The sequence below is a fragment of the Hylaeus anthracinus genome, unplaced genomic scaffold (genome assembly GCF_026225885.1).
Source record: "Hylaeus anthracinus isolate JK02 unplaced genomic scaffold, UHH_iyHylAnth1.0_haploid 11981, whole genome shotgun sequence".
Taxonomy (NCBI): domain Eukaryota; kingdom Metazoa; phylum Arthropoda; class Insecta; order Hymenoptera; family Colletidae; genus Hylaeus; species Hylaeus anthracinus.
Window position 1 is genome coordinate 5550957 of NW_026534329.1, and position 23768 is coordinate 5574724.

General features: G+C 39.3%; 1 protein-coding gene across 6 annotated transcripts in view; it reads left to right on the top strand.

Annotated features, from left to right (window-relative positions):
- The window catches only part of LOC128885784 (uncharacterized), an 80171-nt gene that overhangs the window by 27102 nt on the left and 29301 nt on the right, over positions 1–23768 (top strand). Inside the window, exons 1-3 of one of the 6 annotated variants that reach the window (XM_054140079.1) lie at positions 4077–4366; positions 5770–7200; positions 7259–7715. The exons of 1 other annotated variant lie outside the window; for it this stretch is intronic. In XM_054140079.1, coding sequence (XP_053996054.1) covers positions 7681–7715 — 35 coding nt within the window. In that variant the 5' untranslated portion in view covers positions 4077–4366; positions 5770–7200; positions 7259–7680. Of the gene's footprint in view, positions 1–4076; positions 4367–5769; positions 7716–16771; positions 16790–23768 lie in introns of those variants that run through there. 4 more of the 6 variants (XM_054140078.1, XM_054140076.1, XM_054140077.1 and 1 more) reach the window with 4 other exon arrangements.

Genomic DNA, 23768 nt, shown 5'->3' on the forward strand with positions numbered 1-23768 from the left:
CCCTCATCGAGGGATTTATACGGAGCCTCCCGAACTCTCAGATTTAACGCGTTGACTGCCAGACAAATATTCTTGAAAATTTCTGCTAGGATTAAATATTATTTAGACTATCGGAAACTACATGATCGAACGTTTATCGTGGTATTTATTTTTGTAACTTCACCAAAATTCATGAATGTATTTCAATACATAGTTCATACTTAAATTTCAGAATTAATTTGTTCACTTCTTCAGTAAAAAGCACTGTCACCCATATATGGGTATATCCTACGTTTTGCTTAGCTTTACTCTTTTATTTAAAGTTTCACTAAAAGTATAACAAGTGGAATCTGAAATATAAACAAGTCAAAACGCATTAGCAAGTTATTGACACCGTCCTTCGGTGCAGCTTGAATTTTATTTTTCTTGTGTAATCATGCACCTCGAATCGAATATGGTTGTGACTGAAAAACGAATCGTTTCATTATATTTCAAATTATCCTTCAACAAAAATTGTCGAACACAGCTATTATTTTCCCGCGTCTAATATGGCTTCCCTCCTGCAGCAACGAAAAGGAGAAAAAGGAACGAATTTATTCGTAGTACGCGAATACTACTAAAATATTCAGATACTGGAGCGAAATCCTAGTTGGAACCTACGCAGACTGTCTCGACGTCTGCCAGCATTTCCAATTCATAATACGAAGCGTGCCTTTCTTTTTCGCCACTCACGATCGGGCAATATTTCGCGGGATCGTTTCGCCCTCCCGCGGATAGTTTCCAGGTCACTTGGCGGGATCCAGGGGCTCGAGGGAAATAGAGAAGCACGGATGCCTAGCCTCTGAGAAGGCCCCGCGGCTCTCCAACATCCGGAGTATCTAAAACCAAAATTTATCACGGTTATAACTCACGCGAATGCGTGGCGAACTTTTTCCTCCCGGCGTTCTGCATACTTCTGGAACGCACAGGGGGCCTCCGCGTCGAGATTGATCCTGTTCTTGTTCCTCGGTTTGCTCGCTTTTACACCGGGAAACCGAGTTATGTGGCCGCTGGCCAGATTCTCGAGTGCTCGTGGTCATGGGACGTTATAAATGTGGTATTCGTTTAGTATCTCCGCTCTCATCACCTAATAGCAATAAGCTGCGCGGATCATAGGTGCCGGTGGTGTTAATATCGCGTTCGCGATGAATCGCTCCTTAACGTTATACATATCTCGATGACACGACGACGTAAACGCGTTGATTGTTCCGTTACGGACGTTCGTTCAGGGGGTAAACAAGAATTGATTTTTGTTCATTTCGTTTCTAAAACATTGCTTCGCTGGCGTCAATTGGAGAAATTTAACTATCTACGGGAAATCGACGCACATGTGCGTTTAGTTAGTTAAGCGATCGTGGGTGTAGCGAAATACCTGTTCGTAAAGGATTTTTGTATTTTAAATGAATTTACGCACTACTACAATTAAACAATTAAACAACTATAATGAATTATGTGACAGGCATGTTATATTTTTTTATTTATAATAAAATTCATACACTGAGAAGCCGTATCGTTAAAATAAAAGTCCTTGTTTGAAAGTGCTCATCAGTCACAAATGTTAAAATTCAATTTATAAAATTAACATTCACAAGGAAATGACTAAATTAATGCACAAAATGTAAACTCCTTTTACGCATTAATTCAGTAAATTTAATTGTACCTTTCAAGATATCCTGAACAAATCTGTAAAAGCCTTATCTCTAAAACTTATCTGAAACTTATCTACGAATATTTGATTCAGTGAATTAAATCGTATAGTCGAACACGAGTTACTTATAGACATTGTCTTGTTTTTCGGATCCCAGATGTACGTACACGCCCCCTTAGCTGCTTCCACGGATGATGTCGCTATCGCTGTCGTCCGTCGAGTTAATTAGCGTGGCGTAATTTAAGAAAGACCGGCGACGACGGATTACAATGGCGCGTAAGCGCGGAATAATTGGCGGGAAAATCAATCGGTTACTCGGTGGAGTCTAATTGCTCGACTACTAATGGGGACAACGGTTCATTACGCGCGTTGGGTAATTAAGAGGCACCGAGCGGTGTCCGGCCCTCGAGAATTCGACTCCTCGCATGAACGATAAATCTTGACTGTGGGCTCGCTCGTTTCGTTTTGTCAGACGCTTCAACCGATGTTACGTCAGTTTTGATTAAGCGCCGCTTAATCGATTCTGGATGAACCGCTGAGAATCGCTATTAACCCTTTAACTGTGGGACGATTTTTCCTGAGAATTCTAAGGGACGCTTCGTTAAAACAATTTCTAAAAAATGTCACTCTACAGAGAATGACAGGACGAATTTTTTTCTATTTATAGTTTACTCGTCATTTTCCTTATCTATAAACATTATTTGCAGCTATATGAATACTCTGGAATTTAATCACCAGTAAGACTTACCTCCTTAACGTACTGTCATCAATCGGTAATCGCTTTGTGCCTAAGATTACGTCTAATAAAATCGCATGTTACGGATACTCGAAGGCCTTGGCATTATCTGAAAGTTTATTGTGCAGATAACATGGCGAACTGCCAGCTTGGGAATATTTTGCAAGCTTGCTAATTGCTGCTGCAACGATCGCGCGGACATAGGTGCGCTGCATAGTTTTCATCGCGTGCATTTTGCGTCGATAGAAGACCAGAAATTTATATCAAAGGCCAATTACGGAGTGCCTCGTCGTCTCTTCCTCGTTTCTAAACGTTATTATACCTTCGTTAAACCCCGTAGAAAATACGCCATATTAATACGGTCAAATTAATTAAGGGCTCATTAATCCGACCGGAAGCAGACGAGTAATGTTTACGAACAACGAAGAGATGCAGGCCCGTGCTTCTGGGGTAGAGAGCAGTCAATATACATATACCAGCGCATCCGCAATTTTTTACGCCCACGACCTCCTTTTCACGAGACGAAAGTATTAACGACTCCCACTATTATAGAATCTGTACATAGGTACAGATGAATTAGACTCATTGTTTCCCAACGTGGACGATTGACACATCGAAGTGGACGACTATCTAGTATCTATTGAAGACAAAAATATGTTATTTAACACGTTGACTGTCAAACTAATAAACGTTGAAATTCCTACGAGGCTAAAATTTTAGCCCTTGAGTAGAACTCATTTTTGCACCCTCTTTAAAATTCATCGATACTACCCACATTTATTTTCCTTAACACGTCACCTTCAGGATTAATGTATTTCATTTTTTAGTAAAAATCCTTGTCACCCACGTATGGGTGACGTGGCGTTCAACGTGTTAATATACATTTTAGTCACTGCAGGTGGGAAATAAAGTTTAATTATGGTGAAAAAACTGTACTTCAATATTAATATTTAAGAAATTATATTAAAATAGCAATTATTGAAACAATTCTATTTAAATAATAACACTCAATATATTTGTAGCTAATATAGTATATTTAATATGTACTCAAATAAGATTCGTATAATAATTGTAGCGGAAGCTCGCAGCTCAGGTAAATAAAAAATAGCATTGACCACTTACAAATATTTAAATGTAATATCTGTCTTAGGTCTTTCTTGGTGGTCTCCATTCACGTAGCACGGATAAATAAATCAAAGTATTACAATAAATTACATGTCTTTTATGCTACATTGTTTAATACAACAAGACTCTTTTAGCACATTCTGCAATAAAATGGCTTCGAGTGCAAAGGGTTAAAAACTTCGAACGGTCTCAGTCCCAGCTCATCAACAATCCAACGCCACCAACAACCACTAATTACTCCGAAAGCTCCAAAATTGAAAACATCATAGGCCTCGTGGCTTCCCCTTCCTCGTTTTCACATAGCTTCTCCCTAACCCAAGCTTTCCCGGGAAAAGTTTTCCCTCGGATCTCGTGGAAAAGGGGGATACCCCAGTCGTTAAAGAGCCGCGAAAACTGCGTTGGAAACGCATCAATCGAGCACTCCGTTCCACGAACCGCCACCTGTGTGTACTTTACGTGTGTATACAAAAGGGCTGGGGGCGTGTACGCGAGAGCGCGCGCGCCTGTATGAAACCTGCGCGCCACGAGGTAAAGCCGCCAGTGCTATTCGTCGCCGCAGTGCGATACGGTCGATAGAAGAAAACGTGGCCGACAGTCTCCGGTGGTTGCAGCTGCCGCAGACACCGTCGCGACGCCTCGTTCCCTTCGCGTCGTCGCTGTTTTCGTCGGTTCTGCTCCGTTTGAAAATTCCTTGGGACCGCTCTACGTCGCGACACGTCCTCCATCCGACCCTCGAACCAGAGGGTGGGCTCTCCTACGCTTTATCGCGCTCGGCGATGGCGCGCGTACGGCGTCATGTCGCAGAACCGTTCGGATAGGATGTTTGTGAATATGACGAGGTAAAGGTGATCGGTGTTTCACGAGAGATCGCGATGGGGAGATTCCCTCCTGGAACGATCGAGGAAATGTTCTCGGTTCGCTTTCGACCTGTTTCTGGAGTATTTTTTTCTTCCTTCTGCCGAGGTCTCTCGAGGCTGTTGATTTAGGGCATGGGTTTATTCAGGTCGCTTGATTCGATTTTTGGAGGCTGTTTAGGCCAGTGGTTTCCGGGAGGCACCACTCCTAGGGGAAGAGGAAGAATATTTTCAGTGTTGACTAATGTGGATAATTTTAATTGTTGTCTCTGTTATAAACTTTGTATGGTCTGCACATCCTGAACCGTCTACGCATGGGATATTTGGGTTTATCTTCATTTATTATCCAACTGGAGTACAGTTTTTTTATCGTTTTTAATGGTTCACTAGCTCCACTGTTTCTAAATTTTAGTCGAAGAGAATTAGACAAATTTGTTGCTCCAATATTCGTTATATTTTATTTCGTATCACAGGGTTCAATTTTTTATTAAAGATTCAATCTTTCTTCTTTTTAAATAATTCTTTATCCTCAAAACTATCAGAATTCAGCTCTCGATTAGAATAAACGCAAAAGAAATGTTTCATCTATAAATATCGGAGCACAACTCTCTCATCCCTTTAAGAAAGAGCCTCTCAGAAATGCTGAAAACCAATGGTTTAGCCGGTAACAGATGGTCCCTTCTTACGAGAAATGAACCCATTACTGGGACATTTGGAATTTTTCCATAACTATCGGAAGATCGGCGTTTCGAAATGAATTTACTTCAAGGATAGAATTACATAAATTGTCAAAACAATTTTATCGCCCGTGTACAACTTTTTTAACAGCGTAATAAACTAGAGGGTCAGCAAAAGTTCATAGCCGAACGCGAGCCAATGAAAAATCGTTGGATCGAGACGATCGTTCCAGAAGATCGTCGCGAAGCAAGCGAGGAGGAACCGTTCCGAAGCGCAACGATTCCAGGCGGCGCGGCGTATTCAAAAGTGTGCGCTCCACCGTTGAACAGACTCGGGCAAAGTTTTATTCGAATAACAGATGCCGAATAAAGACGCTATCGTCCTCTATTCGTCAATCGTTTGCGAATAAAAGCAGTACAAACAAAAATCAGCAACTAATAAGAAGCAGTTTCTTTTGAATTGGTTATTGAAAATATCATCTAGATGAGTGTTTTGCCCGACTCTGTCGCCGAATTATAACTGCGTAAACAGAGGCGATAGCGGCACGACCGCGTGGCGAGCCGTGACATTGGACTTTCGATGAATCTGTTTACGCTCGCGGCGACCCGAGAGTGCTTCGTCAGGCTGATCGCGAGTGCTAAATAGTCGCAAAAATCGTTCCAACGAGGGAATCCCTCTAACGTCGACGCGACGTCTTATAATCTATATAGATCGTTTCCTGGGTGAATCCGGGTGAAGTTTCACGGAGTGCGTCATCGCGAATAAAAATTAAAAACGTCGGTCTTAACACTTTGCTAACTGTACAATTTTCGTCTCGTATGTATTTATTTTGAAAATGAACTCTGATCTAGCACCTGTCGATATTACCTTCGATTTCGAATCGCAAACGGTTGGTGCAAACACTTAGCGCGCGTGTTTGTAAGCGCAGAATCGATGAAACGGTCGGTTGGCGATGTGTTAAGAGCTATAGACGATTAATCTGTTTGTTAGCATTGGCAATGACGACGTTTCGGTCGACGAGTATCTTGGTCCATTATCGGAGTGAGCACCATTAGCAAATGTAACAACGATGGATCCTGAACAGTGATTCGAGTGCAAAACGATTTAAAATAAAGTCTAGTGCCATCGTGACTGGAGTAAAGATAGTGTTTCGCGCTGAAATTCTTTCGCTTCGATATCACTAACATTCCAAAAAAAGATTAAAACTACGCACTGTAGAAAAGATCAGAACCTGAAATTGAACAGGTGATTGCTCGCTGGATAGAAATCCAATTTAACGCAATGAGCAGTCTGCTACAAGTTTACACTTAAATATACTTAAACGTTTCCTCAGTCGCGCGTGACGTAATCGAGAGTCACCGAAACTCGATCGACGCGACTTCCTCGTGGCTCCTACTCTCCCAGTCGAATAATCTACGTTGTAATTCTCGAGGGGCCGCCAATCAAAATTAAATTCTATCAACCGTAGAAAGGGTAGGAATTGCCCTAATTCCACTCTACATATCTGTAGAGATCTGCGAAGACCTCCAATGAAGCTCGAGACTCGACCAACGGAACTTCTCGATACGATCCTGACCTTCCAGTTAAATAATCTACAGTTAAATAACGCTGAAACCAAATTCGTACCAAAATTCTACCAAACGTGGAAAGGGTATAATTCACCCTAATTCCACTTTATAATAGATCAACAAGGACCTCGAAGCCGATCTGGTCTACCAGTGAAATAATCTACGATCGCGATAGCTTGAAAAACCTCAGCCAGAGATGGCAAAATTCCACCAACCGTGAAAAGGACAGGAATTGCCCTAATTCCATTCCACAGACCGATAAGAACCTCTGAAGACTTTCAAAGACTTCCAAAGAATTATCTAAACCTCGATCAAAACCCTGATATGATTCTGGACTCTCAGGTGAATAAACTACGGTCGCGATACTCGAAGAATCGCCATCCAAAGGCACAAAAATTCTACTAACCGTGGAAAGATCAAGTTTTTATTCTACTTTCATAGATCGGTAAGGAGATCCGAAGACGATCGAACGTGACGGAAGTGTTACCAACGAACGGGACTTTCTGATATAGTTCTGACCTCCCAGATGAAATAATCTACTATTGAAGATAGTCAGAGGATTCATAGCCAGAGGTATTAAAATTCTGCCAATCGTGGAAAGGCCATGATTTGTCCCGATTCCACTTTATAGATCGTTAAAGACCCCCGAAGACGGTTGTGACGTAAAACAAGTGCTATCGATCAACGGGACTTCCTGATACGATCCTGGCCTCCGAGTTGAATAATTTACGGTTGCGATACTCGAAGGACCGCCTGACGGCGACAGGAGCAGAAGTCTAGTGGGCGGGCTGGCGCCAGGAGGGGTCGATCGATTTCGTTCTGGAAGAGGATGCCTCGTTTCGCGACGTAGCAATCGAGTTTTTACGTTGCAGTCACGTGCCAAGAAGCGTAGTTCTGTGTCGAGGGGGTTAGGGAAGTGGTGCCATCGATAGAAGGGGGACGTAAACGAGAGACTTTTCCTGGAGCGGTCGCCGGAGCCTCGACGTCGTTGTGGGAAATCGATTTTCACCGTGCCGACCACCCCGTTGGAACCACCCCCGTTACTGCAGTGCAATGACCTCCAAACCGGGAAGGTCCTACAGCGTGAGGTAAGAGGATTGCGATGGGGAAAATGGGCGAAGTTTTTATCTGTACAAAGATCTCGAATATTAACACTGAACCTAGACGTTCATGTGTAACTATCTCTACCATGAAGAAACAAATAACTAGTTACGTTGATCGCTACATGGATATTTGCGAATGTTTCTATAAGAATCAAAGTTTGTTTTGAGACAATTGAAATCTACATAATGCAACATTTTTTGTAGTATTCATTTTTGTAACTTTATCGAAATTCATGAATCTGAACCAGATTTATTGTCTTTAATATTTCACTTTCAAGATTATGTTATTTAGTTCCGTAATAAAAAGTCCTGATACCCACATGTGGGTGACGCGGCGATGAACGTGCTAAAGACACTTTTTTCAAATAAATGGAAAAATATTTTATATAGAATTAGATTGGATAATGCATGAAACAATTGTATATAATTCGTATACTAACTAGAAAAAAGATTCACATTTATATCCATAAAAGCATTGATTTGATATTGAAACGAACTTTTCTAACTCCCATATGCCTTAATATTAATACATTCTAATATTTCAAAACTGTAAATATGATTTTAAATAAACGCAATTTAGTTATATAAATTTCAAGAAGAGGACAACTTTTTGTTCGTCACTGGTCAAATAGAGATTACGATATCGTAGCGAATCTCGCGAATAAATAGCAATGCTTGATTTTATTCGCCGCCTATTACTCGAATAAAATTTTGCCCATCTCTGATATAAAGATGCGACGCGAGAGACGAACGGAGAAAATAGCCGCGTCCCTTCGCCATACGTTCCGACGTCTACGACTTTCGCTCGACGTTTTTCTCTATTTCACTTCCGGCCGCGTCTTTCCATGGCTGGGATTTTAAACGGGACGCGGTCTAAAGTTGAACGTCGGCTTGAAGGGTTACGATAGGGTGGCCAGCTGAAAAATCAGGCAGCTTTTTGGAAAATTCGTGGCATTGTCAAATGTATCTCGGTTACTGTAATTCACTTTGAACAAAAATTTGTCTAACAATTCTTTACAATATTGTTTTAAACAAATGTTTTGTTTTTATACAGACTTTAATTCGTGCTAAAGAGTCTTATATGCAATCAACAATTCCAGGTACACCTTTTGCTATTATTGTGATAGTTATTTTTGAGTGATGGGTTATCGAATACTAGGTACATCTCCAGCTCTTTAAAAAATATTCTAGAGGTATTAATAACATTACGAAGACGATCGAGATCTGCCAATTTCGATTGTAAATCTCATTGAAACAATATAACCTGAGAACGGTATGGTCTGCTGACCATAGGAGCTGGAAACATGGGTCGGTTACCTGAAACGGGCCACACCGTGACGTTTAACAGCTTATTGAGATGGTAATTATAAAACAACCGCGATGGAAATTCTGTACGTGTACCTTTAGAGAAAATCTTATATAAATGAAATATCTTATGAACGTGGAAATTGATCTTGATGGAATTTCAAAACAGTCTAGGAGCTCACGTGTAAGTGATCTCGAATATTTTTTAGAAATTAGCTTTTATATAAACGCGTTTATTATATACATTTGGTATCAATAAGGAAGCCTTTCCCGATTGGTTGGCATTGTATTAAAAATCGTCTCTGAAACTTATGTTACCCTTATTAAACAGTGAACCATTAGATCGATCCAACCTTTAAATTCCTCAATGAAATTTAGCAGTCGTATTAGTCCAGTATCTATACTTTCAAGCGATAAATTTGAAACATTTGATGAAGCTGTATAATCGCCTGTAAAGAAAGTTTCTAAACGCTACCTTGCTTTCCAGTCCATCACTCTGTCGCGCAACCCCTTAAGGCTGAGGCCATGATCGGCCTGGTATGTTCGCGCGAGACCACGTGAAATTTACGATGCGTCGTTTATGGGGAAACGATCGTTTCGTTTTCGCCCTTGGTTTACGTTTTTGCCTCGGCAGCGACCGTAGTCGCTTGTCTCGCCGCTAAGTAAGGGATGAGGGACCGTACGGCGAAGCGGAGGATGATGACTTCAACGCGTGAAAGCTTGCTTTCGAACGGCTCGCGTAGCCTCTGTGGTCGATGGTATTGAGAGTATAGGAACGAGCCGACGTGTAAACACGAAATGTTTGCGTTGGAATGAATCGATGCCGGTGCAAATGTTGGTGCTCGTTGAGAAAGGGTGGGCGATCCGAGTCACAGTCGGGCTGTGTTCGACAAAGCCGTGCATTTTCTGTGTGCTTTTTTGAACAGGGTAGATTTGTATGTAATGTAAAAATAGCGGCGGATTCATTCGGAGCAGCGAGGCGGGATGAAAAGGGGTGATTTCTCGTGCAAAAATAAATTGTACCTGCAGAGTAGAATTTTGAAAGAAGGAGGCTCCTAAAATAAAATCTGTAAAGTTTCTTTCTCTAAATTATACCAACAACAAAAAAGAGTTCACTTGTAACGAATATTATACACGTATTTCTTTTAGTACTGACTTTTAATTATCTTTCGTAACTTCCTGCTTTCCTTCGTATCGAAACTGTAGAAAATAAAATTGTCCAACATAGGTATCCACAGTTTGTCTTACGGTAGCAACATTATAACTCCGTACTTCCCGAATAATTTCCCGACATAATTACACACACACAGGACGTATAAAAATACCATCAATTCATACAATGATTATAATTACAGGAGCCGAAGCTCCTCTTAAGAAGGAATTACACGTATTAACGATACAAAGATCGATCGCTTTTCCAGTTATTCTCTGCCGTTAAGCAATCTGGCTCGCATTAAGTCTTTAATTTCCGTAATTACCCACGCGAAATTGCAAGAGGCTCGGGACGTCTTCATTAAATCGGGACGCGCAGCGTTAAGGAGAGCTCGTGATCCGAGACGGAAAAATATCAATTCCCTTAACGGAAACGGAATTCGTGTCCTTGGTTCCGTGCGCGGAAATTAATTGCCGTAAAAGAAAATCGTTGTAGGCGAATAGCGTATATACGATTTTCTTTTATCGTTTTTTGTTCAATTTACTAACGAATTAACTAGACGGCGAATGCAGCCGCTGGGAAAACGTAACGGAGTGACTGGCAGATAATTATTATTTCTCTCTGAAAGGGCCTTTCATGCGGCGCGCGCCGACGTCTTCGCCGCAGCGAGATTATTCCCCCGACCGCGAGGTATTTCTAACCGAGTATACGCGAAACTATGTCTGGAAAATAATTTCTCAGCAAGATGTTGGTTGGCCGAACATGTCCGGCGGAACAATAACCCTTCTGTGTCGGAGTCGCCGCCTCGAGAACCTTGTAACGATGTTTAAAGAGTCACTGCGCCGTGACGAATGAAAAATGAAGCATACTTTAGGAATTCTTTTCGAAATCTATGAAATAGAGAACGAATGGTTCTTTTTTTTTTTAGAGAAATTAGTCATCGAATCACTTCACAATAAGTTTGGATTAATTGAATGTCTTTATAAAAAGAAGTCTATCGATTCATTTAAATGTGAACGAAATAAAAAGCTTCTGTACTAGGTAAAAGAAAAGTCTAGAAACTCATTTCACAATATCTGTCCTCAATTTGAACTAATCAATATAAATTATATTTTTATAATTACGAATATCATGAATGAACTAAAAATGAAACTGGTTTTCGTACTTCGTGAAAAGAAGTCTTTTCGACTCGTTTCAGAATTTCTGGCCCAAATGTGGACCAATCAAGAGCCCCTGGTACTCTATGAAAAAAGGGTCTACCTCATTCCGCAATTTGTGTCCTTTTACCCGTGGCGTATCCGGTACTTTCACCAGCATCGTTTTGAAGAATCGTTACGACTAGCCGGCAGGTTCGCGTCTTTTCTTCCTTTTCGGATTCCCACTTAATTTCTCGGAGCGTTTCCGGTTTTAGATGTTCCCAGTGACTCAGCGCGACGCGGCTTTGGCGCAAAACGAACAAAAAAAGATTGTTTCGTGTTAGTAGAGCGTTACGAGACCAAATCGAAACGTTTACTAAATTGCTAGAATCGAGCTGGTACTTGGAGCCCAGTCGAAGCCTCGTTACAAGCAGGGACGGGCAAAATTTTATTCGAACATAAGATGATAAATAAGAACAACGTACAGTGACTAAATAGTTACTCGTATAGTTTACTTCGTGAGATATGAAAGCATTCTATAATTTTAATATTCATTCTCTCAGTAACGAATTAGAAATTGTTTACTTTCTTTTCTTTTAATATTTTTAGTGTGGCTAGAAATGAAACTAATTGGTGTTTAGAACAAATTTTGAACAAAACTTCAGATGTTAATATGTGATAATAATTGAATAAATATTTGAAACACTGTTTAACTTTACTGCGAAAACTAATGCAAAGTATTTTTGTAGTTATATTAAATATTTTTTTAATTTATAAGACAAAACAGTACGTCTAATAGATTAGTTCATTATCTATTAACTATTGGAGATTTTGATATAGATAAGAATTTTGTTATAACGGGTTACAAATCACTGTCTCCTTAGTATACTGGCCGCGTATTCGTGTCTTTCTATCGAGCGTGAATTCTTACGTGGTATCACCTACTTTCCGAGACCTTCGCTGCGAGGCTTACGTCGATTACTTTGTGACGGTAAACAACTTGTTTCCGTTCCTTATTTCACCCCTTTTACGAGGAACCTCAATTCGATTTCATGGCAGGAAATCGCGATTCTGTCTACCTTCCATTCTAACAATTTACGAACTTAAATGAAACTGAAATATGAGAAATCCTTATTTACGATGTCGTGTGTAATTAAAGAAAGTGATGAAATAGTAGATGAACGTATAGTCTACAAACAATAATTATTAGTAAAGCATAAATTCCAATAATATATAATAAAAAATTCAAAAATGAACGAAAAAAATTAATATTATGGTAAAAAGCAAAGGCGTAAATTTATACCTCCGTTGAAATGTAACCAAGCAACATTTAACAATGAAAATATTACCTATGGTATTTAAATGCTGAATAGGAGTTAGATGAATATATTTTCCATTAAATCTGTTCAGGTAATATAATCACACATTCCCACGCCACGGATAAAAATTATTATCTGCATAAGAATATTATTAACCCACGCAACATTTTATTGGCCATCCTAGCACAACTTTTACGTTTGGAAGCGTTGTTGCTTTCTCACGGGGCAAGGTATCGCAAAGGTCGGTGGAAATAAGATTTTCAAAGCCTTTCTGCGCTCTTGACGAGGAAACAATGAGCTTATTGATAGACTCGCTTACTTATATTGCCATTACTACATCTCATAGTCGGTGGCAATCTCCTGGAAGAGAAAGGTGCGGCATGGGAACGGTAACTCGCATATCGTGCACTCACGATTCCCTTTCTATTATTTATTCATCGCTAGCGGTATCGATCTCCTTAAATCATTCATTCTAATTACTTGCTATTTCCTGGAACCATGGAACGCGGCGTTTACGAACCATAACAGCTTTCTTACACCTATAATAGCGCCTTTTTATCGACTGTATATTCGTTAATTCATCAATAAAATTTATTCAGGCGGTAAATCATCGGACACGTTCGCTTTTAATTAACTCCATGCCTGAAATTGGAGAACGCGTTTTCACGGTTATTATGCAAACGATCCCATTAAATTTCACGAGTACGTTTTTAAATTCCGCACGCTTTAATATACCGTCAAATTATACTCGATTTCTTCGAAATGGATGCACCGAAAAAGGAACCAAGATTCTGGGTATACACTGTTTTCAGCACCGTACGTGTATATTTGCATATTACTGCCATAAAAAAGATTGTGGATGTAAATATAAGAATGATAATTAGTTGTCTGCGCATGATTACGCAAATTCATATTTTTATATGTACAAATGAGGAACAGAAACTTAAATTGTATCTTTTCTTCAAAATGTTGCAAGGTGTATTTCATATTTTATATTTTATATTTTATATTTTATATTTTATATTTTATATTTTATATTTTATATTTTATATTTCATATACTTACACTTTTGTTCACATCCTTATATATTTTCCTATATTTGCACTCGTCATAAATGCATAAATATCCACAGTCTAATAATTAGGGAGTCTCGAAAAAGAAAAGCAACGTTTTACGTCATCCTTCTAACGAACACGATTACATGACTCATGAATATATAAATTGAAAAGTAAAAAACAAAAAACTTATCTCGATGGATTTGTTCGAATAAACCCACGGAAAAATAAGTGCGTTGCAGTAATCTCAATTCACCCACAATTATTTCTCTACAATCGTTTACAACGACCTGAGGTACCACTGATAAATACTAATCGTTCGTGTTATCAGCTGATGGCTAGTTTTAGATATCAGCCACACCCTTTATGCTTATCTGTTATCGCGATAGGGGAGAAACACATGTGACGAAAGAACTGGGAATCATCGAAGTGGAACTTTCGATAAGTTCCATCGGTTGGTAATATGGACAAAAAGAGTAGATATGGGTATCTCCTCTTTTCTCTCAAAAGAACGTCTGTAAATTGTGATATCGTAGCAGTTGGTCACTTGATCGATCGAACCCATTTTCGTGAAGGGTGGAGCCCCTTTCAGATAGGATAAAGGTTTCCGGGTCAACAACATGTCGAAGACTCTGCTTCTATATCTCTACGTGTTCCAAATTACTTCGCGAAGAGCTTCCTTAATCTTCTACTGCATGCATCCTACTTTATCTTTCGGAAAAGATATTATTTCTTGGTTGTTCATGTGAAAGGTGAACCGTACTGCTTTATTAATATTGAATTTCACCACCATTTGCCTCTAAGGAGTTAATACACTGTGAAATTGTTCAAAAATCTAAATTTGTTTGGGTTAAATGCGGAAACCACAAGTATTAAGAATTCTTCGTGATTTTTTTTTCACAGGAAAATTGTTTTAAAATGATTATACGTGAATGGATGGCTGAATCTATCGGTTAAGATAAAACTGTATCACTTCAGGAAAATGTAAAAATATTGAAGACGTTTATAAACATGATTCACATTGTCATCAACGATAACCGCGGGCCAGGTCTTATCAAAAATGATATTAACGCTCGTTCCTGGTGCTTAAGCACGCATTCGAGATAACTTGGTGGACAAATCGTCGATTAAATTGCAAATGAACAGCGATTATTTATCGAAGATGCTGTTTTTTGTACGACGATGCAGCTGGCGAAAGAATAATCCAGTCTTGAACGGTGACAAGGTTAGTTATCGTTGGAATGAACCTCTATTAACATACTGCTTCTAACACGTTTCAGAATTGACGAAGGAAGGCACTGGAAAATAGCGTATGTACCTTGGATCTTAAAAGTAACTGTAAATTAATTTAATACACTTTTTATGATATTTACAAATTCATATTATTATTATTCAGCATTCTTTTCATTAGTTTCGATTACTTATTAAAATATTAAAAACACGAACATGATAGTGTTAATAAATTTATATTATTATCATTATTCAGCATTATTGTTATTATTTTCTACTGTCTATTTAGTAGAGCAATAAAAAGTATGAATTGTTTTTACTACCAAAAGAACTGCTAACTTAATTTACATTTATCTTGAGAACGAAGAACGAAAAGAAATTAGTTCATGCGTTTTACAGCCTGGATCTTTCTCTAATTAGTATAATGCCTTTCCAGACGAGTTCGAAAAAGTTACCGGTCAGTTTAAAGATTCGTCTGTAGAGCAACGTTAAAAACTGGAGAGGCTCTCTTTCGTTAGCCTGGTTTTTTAACCAGGGACCCGAGAATCATGCGTTTGTCAGGTCAAAAACGTGGCACAGATCATTTAACTGTTTCACTTGACCCAAAAACACCGCCTCGGAGCGCAAAGTGCGACGGTTTCGTCACGCGTTTCTTCTTTACCGTGTGAATTCTGTTCTACACGCGATAATACCCTTTACTTTGGTTCACGTCATCCTTCAATATGATCTTCTTATGTAAACAGTTATCCACTCGTAGCCGCTGTCTCCACACGTGCGATCGTAATTTATACAGGTAAAAAACACCTACACTGTACGTTTTAAAATTTCTATAAATGACATTTGATTTATCTTTTGTTCCTTACACGTACGCTAAATATTAGGGAGACCAGAAAGTAATCAAAATTTTATTTTCTAGCACTTTTTACCAGCGTAAAGGCAGTTGTTCGACTCCTTTTCTAAAAAAAGTCCTTCGATTTTTCATTGAAAAACTTTTCCAAGTCGAAGATATTTTAATTACTTTTCAGTTCCCCTAATACATATTCTTCATAATGAAAACAAAAATTGGAGCCTTCGTCATGCATTAGGTGAATGTAGGATAATTTTTCTTTCCTTTTAAATTCGATAATTTAATTCATAATTCTAACTATTGCTTTCTTTATTTTCATTTCTGTCAATAATTTTTAAGCGCTATGAGAAAACTTGTGGAAAAATAAAACTACTTATACTCATTTAAATATCTATAATTTACGTATATATTCGACCTGTGAGTAGAATTGGAATTGATTGCAATCATTCGAATATTCATCTTCGAAGACATAGGAAGCCGAAACGTACACGCTACTCTATCCACAGTTTTATCTTCCGCAAGCATTGCTCAGGTGATAAAACCAGGTATGCGAAATTCCGTGCGATCGATCGAGCAGCGTGTCTGTTTTTCACGGTTGTTTTCGCAACGTTATTACATACGTGCGCCAGCACAAGGCCGCGAAACGTTTACGACCGACACGCAACGTGGGAAGTCGTTGAGGATCGATTGCACCTGAACTTGCGAGTCAAACCCGCTGGAAAAGCAGGAAATTCCATGGTCGATACAAAAAAAGATTTGGTCAATCGTTCCATTTCGGAGCGCGTTTCAAGAATTTACGATCTAATCTTATCACCGCAAGCGTTGATCGCAGCATTACAAACGGCTCAGTTTTTAACAAACCGTTGCTCCAGAAAGTGTCGCTCGAATATCACAATGTTAAATAGTGTACAGTGATACAGAAGCTTGATTATTCGTGATCATGTGGTCGAACTCCGTTTGAAATGAAAGAAGGTCTCGCGTCGAAGATGCGAATATGACATTCACCACTTAAACGTGAGTAATTAAGCACTTTTCTTTTTCCTGAGATTTGCACAGTTTGCGACGCACTTTGCATAAGCGATTTACACTAGAATGGAAGACAAATGTGCATCGCCTTTGAGATGAAGGATTTGGAATTGATCGAGGGTGCTACTGCCGCTTGCATTCAAACAAAGGACAACGCGGTACGACAGCTCGCGAAACTGCTCGAAAAGTGTCGAATACATCGATCGTTCGATCGACACCGATGTTTCTACCGATCGAAACATAACTTTCCTTCATAAATGAAGTACGAACAGATTGCCATCGACTTATTCTGATAAATTGCTATGATACGATCGAAAGATTGCCTGAAGGTTAACTACTTCGAAATGAAACGATATTTAAATACGTTGTAATAATATTCAGTCAGTTTCTATATTTAATCAAGTCGTGTAATATTGGGGTTCATACGCTCCAAACTACAATTGTTAAAAGTATTCAAGCACTCGATACTTTATCCCGGTACCATGTTTGAGTAAATTGCTCTAATAGTCTCGAATATCAGCAAATGTGAAGCCATACCGTGTTTTCTACAAGTGGTTATGTACAGAATCAAGATTATCTTACGTCTACACTCAAGACTTCTTTTTCTCGAAGATCAAGCCTCCTATGCATAACTCGTCAGCCTCGTAAACATATTCCATAATTTCGATTCATTTTTCTATGCAAAATCATCCCCTCTCTGGTTGTATTACGGTTACCAGTACAGCCTAGATAAAGTGTACAAGTGGGCGTATTATGTGCACTCCTATCCTTGAGAAGATCATGATAAATGCACCTTCAAGTACAATGAAGAACTTTGTTCTGCTTAGAACAAAGCTGGAAGACTTCTAGGCTACATACTATCTAAATTGGCAAACGTTTGTCAGGCACTAGGTCTCGATAAAAGAACAGTCAACGTTATGGTAATTCTATTGTATACCGAAAAATATATTTCTGTGAATAGAAATATATAGATAAGTAAGTCCATTGGAGCTGCTTGAATTATTTAGGTACATCGAGTTTTATTGCGAGACTCGAGGAACACGTACGCAGTGTTTGAGTACTCTGCTTTCTTTAGATATTTAACCCTTTGCATTCGAGAGGTGGACTCTCGGTCACCACTAGGTTTCACGCAGTAAATCGACCGACAATAATGTTTGTTTAGGTTTAATTTCTTGATAAAATAAGATCAAGCTTAACATTCGTGGCAATGGAATACTAAGAAAGGCCTCGAGTGCAAATGGTTATAATTCAAGTTAACTAATGTCTGTACTGTCACAAGGTAAACAGGTTTTTGTGTTATTAATAAATTCTTAAGAAACAAACACACGTAATCGTTGGCTGTAAATAATAAAATTCTGAAAAGTGCAAGAAAATAGTTTATCTAGGAATAGAGTTGTGCCAGACTATAATTATTATCAAGAAACGAAGTTTTCTTCGACGATCATTTCTTCCTAAGTGAGACAAAAATAAATCGTTTAGAACGTTCAGTAAAAAAGGTGCTTATCAATTCTTGGAAGAACGTTTGTTCTATTAAACCTTCGTTTCAGACCTCGGGGCACAGAAACGTGTTCGAAAAGTTGCATCGTCTTCCGCATCAGGAGTTCGCGGAACGTATCTTCGGCCGACGAATCGTCCGAACGTATTATCTGACAATGGAGAGTTACGCAACGGACTGACTAATTATCGGTCATTACGCGGTGCCAGTGGCGCGTTCACAGGTTGCGTCAGTAGCCCATTTGCACGCCGACTGACAGAGTCAAATAAAAGAGAAATTTCAATGAAGGAACGAGGAAAGACACACGGGCGCACGAGGTCGGTACGGAGAATAGCAATTTACGGACGAGCACTGGGGGGTCCCTCGGAAAACGAACTATGCAAATAGTAATAAGACGGGAGTTTCGCATCATTGAAGTCGTGAAAGCAAACGAAGCTGGTTTTTCCCGGTGATATTGCAAATTTGTTTCGCATGGTAGCTACGAATGCGAGTCGTTCGGAGTGGAGATACGTACGTTATTTAACAGACATTGTGCAACTAATGCGCGGAAAGAGCATTGATCGAGTCTACAGGGTGGGCCAATTAAGCGCGACAGGCCGTAACTCCGTGATCGATGTTTTTAGAGATTTATTGAATATTGAAGTAAGTACGTTTTGTAACGAGAGAATCGATGTTTGTTACACGAGTCGTACAGAAATAGACGACACTAAAAATGTAATTATCTTGGCACATGGAATACTTTTATTCTCGTTGACGCGATAAAAGTGTTTTCCTTCTATTGACGTTCAATATGGATCAAACGTTTGCAATCATTATATAAATCAAGCAAAGAGGAAATATTTCCTTCGAGGAAATTTTGAACTAATGAAAATATTTGTATTATCGAAGTTAGCTACGATTTGTTATAGATTAGAATTGGTTATTTTATTTCAAGAAAATAGACATAATCGAACCTACCGTTATACATTTTTAAACACACCAGATTTTAATTTTAAATAATCTTCTAATGTGCTGACACTAAAAGCCCAATAACTCCTTGAGACGATGCGAGCAGTTTCATTAAGACAAGTACTCTTGACACTATAATTTGAATTCTAATGCCTGTAATCAACTTGCAGGGATCGTGGCTAATTAATCGCTTCGAAAAACATGTAATTAGGAAGGGAGTTCTCGCTAAATCGATCGCCTCGAGGCATCCATGCGCGACGCTCTTCTTGCCTATAATAAATTATCCGACCGTTCAGAATCAATTCTTCGCGTCATACATGCAAATAGCTCTCCTATAACAATATCTAATACCACATCATTCTTCTTTAAACACTTTTAATAAATAACATTTCCAAAACCATTTATCATACTTTCATACCTGCTGACAATGTTGATAATAATTATAGAGGCACTTGATCGAATCAACGTATTATATCATTTTGCAAAAGGTTAGGAACAAATAATTACTCTTTGGTAATTAAATACAATTAATTCGCATAATTTATTTACGACATTTTCTCTGCATCACGCGAGTAATGAACACGTCTGAGTGAAGGAAAGAGGTATAATAAAAACATATTCCTATAATCATCTCATCGATCGATTAGTTTAAATACCACTCAGAACTATAAATCCATTTTTCTTTTAATTTACACCGTCGAGACAGTCTAGTAGTCGTGGAACTTGAAATATCGACGATTGCGCAACAACGTTTGTCGCGCGACACTGTTAGGACGCAATATATCTCCGATGTCTCGTCGATCTCCTATTTCTTTTTCCTTCGTCAATGTTACCCCACCTTTTGCCACTCCAACGGCCTCGAGGATCGAATTGCTGTACGGCTGTAACGATCCGAACGCCGGAAGTCGACCTGGTGATCTTGATAGCGCCATCCTCGAGAGCTGCGCGTGCAATCTACGCGCACGTTTCGCGTATCCGTGGCGATCCTGTCGGGTTGTAACAGATAATAAGGCTGATTGTCAGTTGACTCCGGCGTTGTTTCGTTTCAATGGGCACACGAATCCTTTTCTTCCATCGGAGTGAAGATTTGCGGTTTGATACGCTCGGTCGAGTTTCTTTCCTATCAGATGCGACTTGTTCATTGTTAAAAGCTTGGTTAGCGCATGTGACTTGTCATTTTCAGAGATAGTTTGGGAGCTTCGGTTTCATTGTTTGTACTGAAAAGATTTGATTTGATTTGATTTGTATGTAGCTCGTTTATTTTCGCACGAGTAAGAGTTTATTGTTTATTATCACAAACAAATTACGATGCTTCGTCCTGAATTCGTACTTCTTCTTTATTTTATCGAAATTAGTCATTATTTAGCACCGAACTGATAATTCAATTGGTCCATTGGTGTCCAATAAATGAAATAGCAAACATTGTTGATACATTTTTCCAGCCAAGATCACAACGATATGGAAACTGAGACATACGTAGTGCCGCTGTAGCCAATTCATCGCGTTTTTATAAACATTTCTTGTTAAACATGTTCTTGCTGATTGAAAACTGGTTAATTTGAATAATAGGCGACGCCAACACGCACGTATATATTCATAATTTGAAGGGTGGTTTTCACCCCCTGAACAAGAATATCAACGAAAATAAAAAAATACGTGTCTAATATTTTTCTATTTTCTATTTACAGTTAGGCGAAGTTCCTTGTTAGTTTTATTACAGTTTAAAACTCTGTGTACGTCTGAAAGATGAAGTGGATGTGAGCAACAGATCCCGAACGGACTCTATTCCTCAACTTTTACGCAACGAAAGAAAAGGGTTTCGTAGTACTCAGAAACAGGAACGAGCGGTTGTTGCACATTTTCGTTCGTGCTCGAACGGGCAATGAGTGACATTATGATGCAGATTGCAGTTCTCGATATAGCAACCTTACTCGGCCTTGAACTACGGACGATAGTCCGTGTCGCGTTCTCCGCGGGAGAATTAGGCAATGTATGCTTTATCAACCCTCAGCTGTTTCCAAGGCGGGTTCGCTCGTGATTACGCGCAGAACGATTTATCACGTGTCAAGTGGCGGAGAATTAATCGGTGTATCATTTCGCATGCGATTTTCGGGACGCGAATGAAAATCTTCGACTATTTTTCAGCGACGATTAGGATTACTTTAAGGGAATATTTGAGCTGCTATATTTGAAAATGGAGTAAGTCCACTTAGAAAAAAAAAAAAAATTTAGAATTCAAATGCAAATCTTTAAATGTCTCGATACATGAAAAAATGAATTTATTCCATTATCAAATATAACAGCTGATTTGATCTTAATTACCACTAATGATTAAACGTGGAATTTTTAAAATGATCGATTTGCATTTCTCTACTGCTAAAGATTTACTTTACTAATTAATACGAATGCTTTTTGTGTACGTAAAGAAGGAAATTTACTATTTTAGATTTGACGTCGGCATTAGGTGAGTGTATATGAATAACGTTATTCAAATACTCAAATGTAAGTGGTATTCATAGCTTTCGTATACCTATAATGTATTCAAATATTCAGTTATGTATTCGTCTAGTTCCAGCTGTAACTTCTACCGCAGTGTTGTATGTACGGTAGCGTACAGTTCCCAAGTTCGATATTTCATTTCCACTCGGGATGGTCACGTGCACATCGCTTACGGTCATGCAAATCCCTCTTAAACGCACCTCCGTGTCCGGTTAGCGTGTGTCGAGGCTGCGCTCGTTCGTTTCGCGCTCGAAGCGCCTATGCTCTTCGTTTAATTGCTACTTGCCCGATACGTTGATCGTATCTTGAAGCGTCACTTCGTTACCATCAACAATGTTACGCTTCTTTTTCTATTTGCACGAATACGCGATGATTCGTATGTTCGCATCTTCCATAGAGATATATCGTTGCACTTTCTCAATACCACTGGTGCAACCAGAGATCAAACGAGAGGGCTGTAATTAAATATTTACGAATCAACGCGTCGCAATCCTTTTCGACATTTCGTAGATCACTATTAGTGAAGATACAGAAGGAGTTTATTTATCGTTTAGATTATATTTCGCACGTTAAGACGTTACATGCTGACATTGCTGACACTTTTGTGCGATTTACTTATGTGAGGCACATAATGTTCTCGATACTAGAGGGACACCACGCGTACATCGCGGTTTTTGCAAGTACTCAGTCTCGCCTACATTCATATAAGGCCCAGGTGTGCTAGGTAGCCTTGATGAGTCCACTAGCAGGCCCAGGACGAAACGCATGGTCCCTTTCTTTTCTCCCCTCTCTTGCTCTTCCTCCACAGGAACCACTGCCACTACACTTGTTTCTATGTCACGAGGTAACAGAACGCGATACTAAAAAGAACCTTTGTCTATAACAGTGTAATGATTTCCGTGAAAATGCCCTGTACCAGTTTAGACGACTCGCTCTTTTAGATAATCGAAAAAGTGACGAGAGGTAATCGTAAATATCCATGAAAGTTAAATACACAGCTTCATTGCATTTATTGAGCCGTTTAAACGCTTTCGTCGTTTAGATCCTCCCTCGTCTAGGTATGCACCATTCGATGGCATTACTTCACATTCACCTTTATCCGTGGAAAGATCTGGCACGTTAAAAAATGTACATTTGTAGCAGGTGTCGGTTGCGAAATTGCTCCTTCGCCACCCATCCTGGGTGCGCCAGTGTTAGATACTTTCACTAAATGGCAACCGCGATGAATTACCGCGTCTCCTGCCGCGTTTCGACGATTCACCTGGAATTTATGGTGCGCGCGATGAGGTAAATTGCCAAGACGTAATCTCGGTGCTAGAGATAATACGAGTCGGATAAACGCGAGCGATGGTACCTGTTGACAAGGCTCTCTATCTTCCCTTTCCTTTTTAATGCTTAGCGAAACACGTTGCAACATTCGCCGAAGACAACATCTGCTGCAATTGCGCAAACCTGCATTGTGGCGAGTAGCGTGACAAATCCGATTACGCGGTGTTGCAAGAAAATTGGCGTTATCGTTGACTCCTGCCGCTTTGGACGCTCCTTAATTAGTTGCTAGTCTTCGGAATGTTTTATGAGCCACGAGTAGCCACGTTCAGATAACCGGACGAAGAAGGATATTTCTTGCGATGTTTGTCAAAGATAATTAGGTAGAACGCGTAATTAATTTTATTTTAGATTCATTTATTTGGCAAATTTTTCGGTATCCTTGCATTTATGCAACAAAGATGTTACTAGAAATAATGACTCTGTTTTATTAGAATTCCAATCTATTTCTATAACACTTCGCGCGTTTTAATATCCCGCCAGATTACGATCACCAATTCTAAAATTGAACTATAAATGCAACTCTAATTTAAATTTTAAATACTAATGACACGAGTTCGTTTCAGTGCACGAAAAAATAACCAACGCTGTTTTCATGCCATTACGAAGCCCCTTTTGATAAACAGGTGCACTCGTCAAGCACCTGAATCGTAACAGAGGAACTATGGGCATCTGGCACTTGGAAAAATTCTGGAGAAA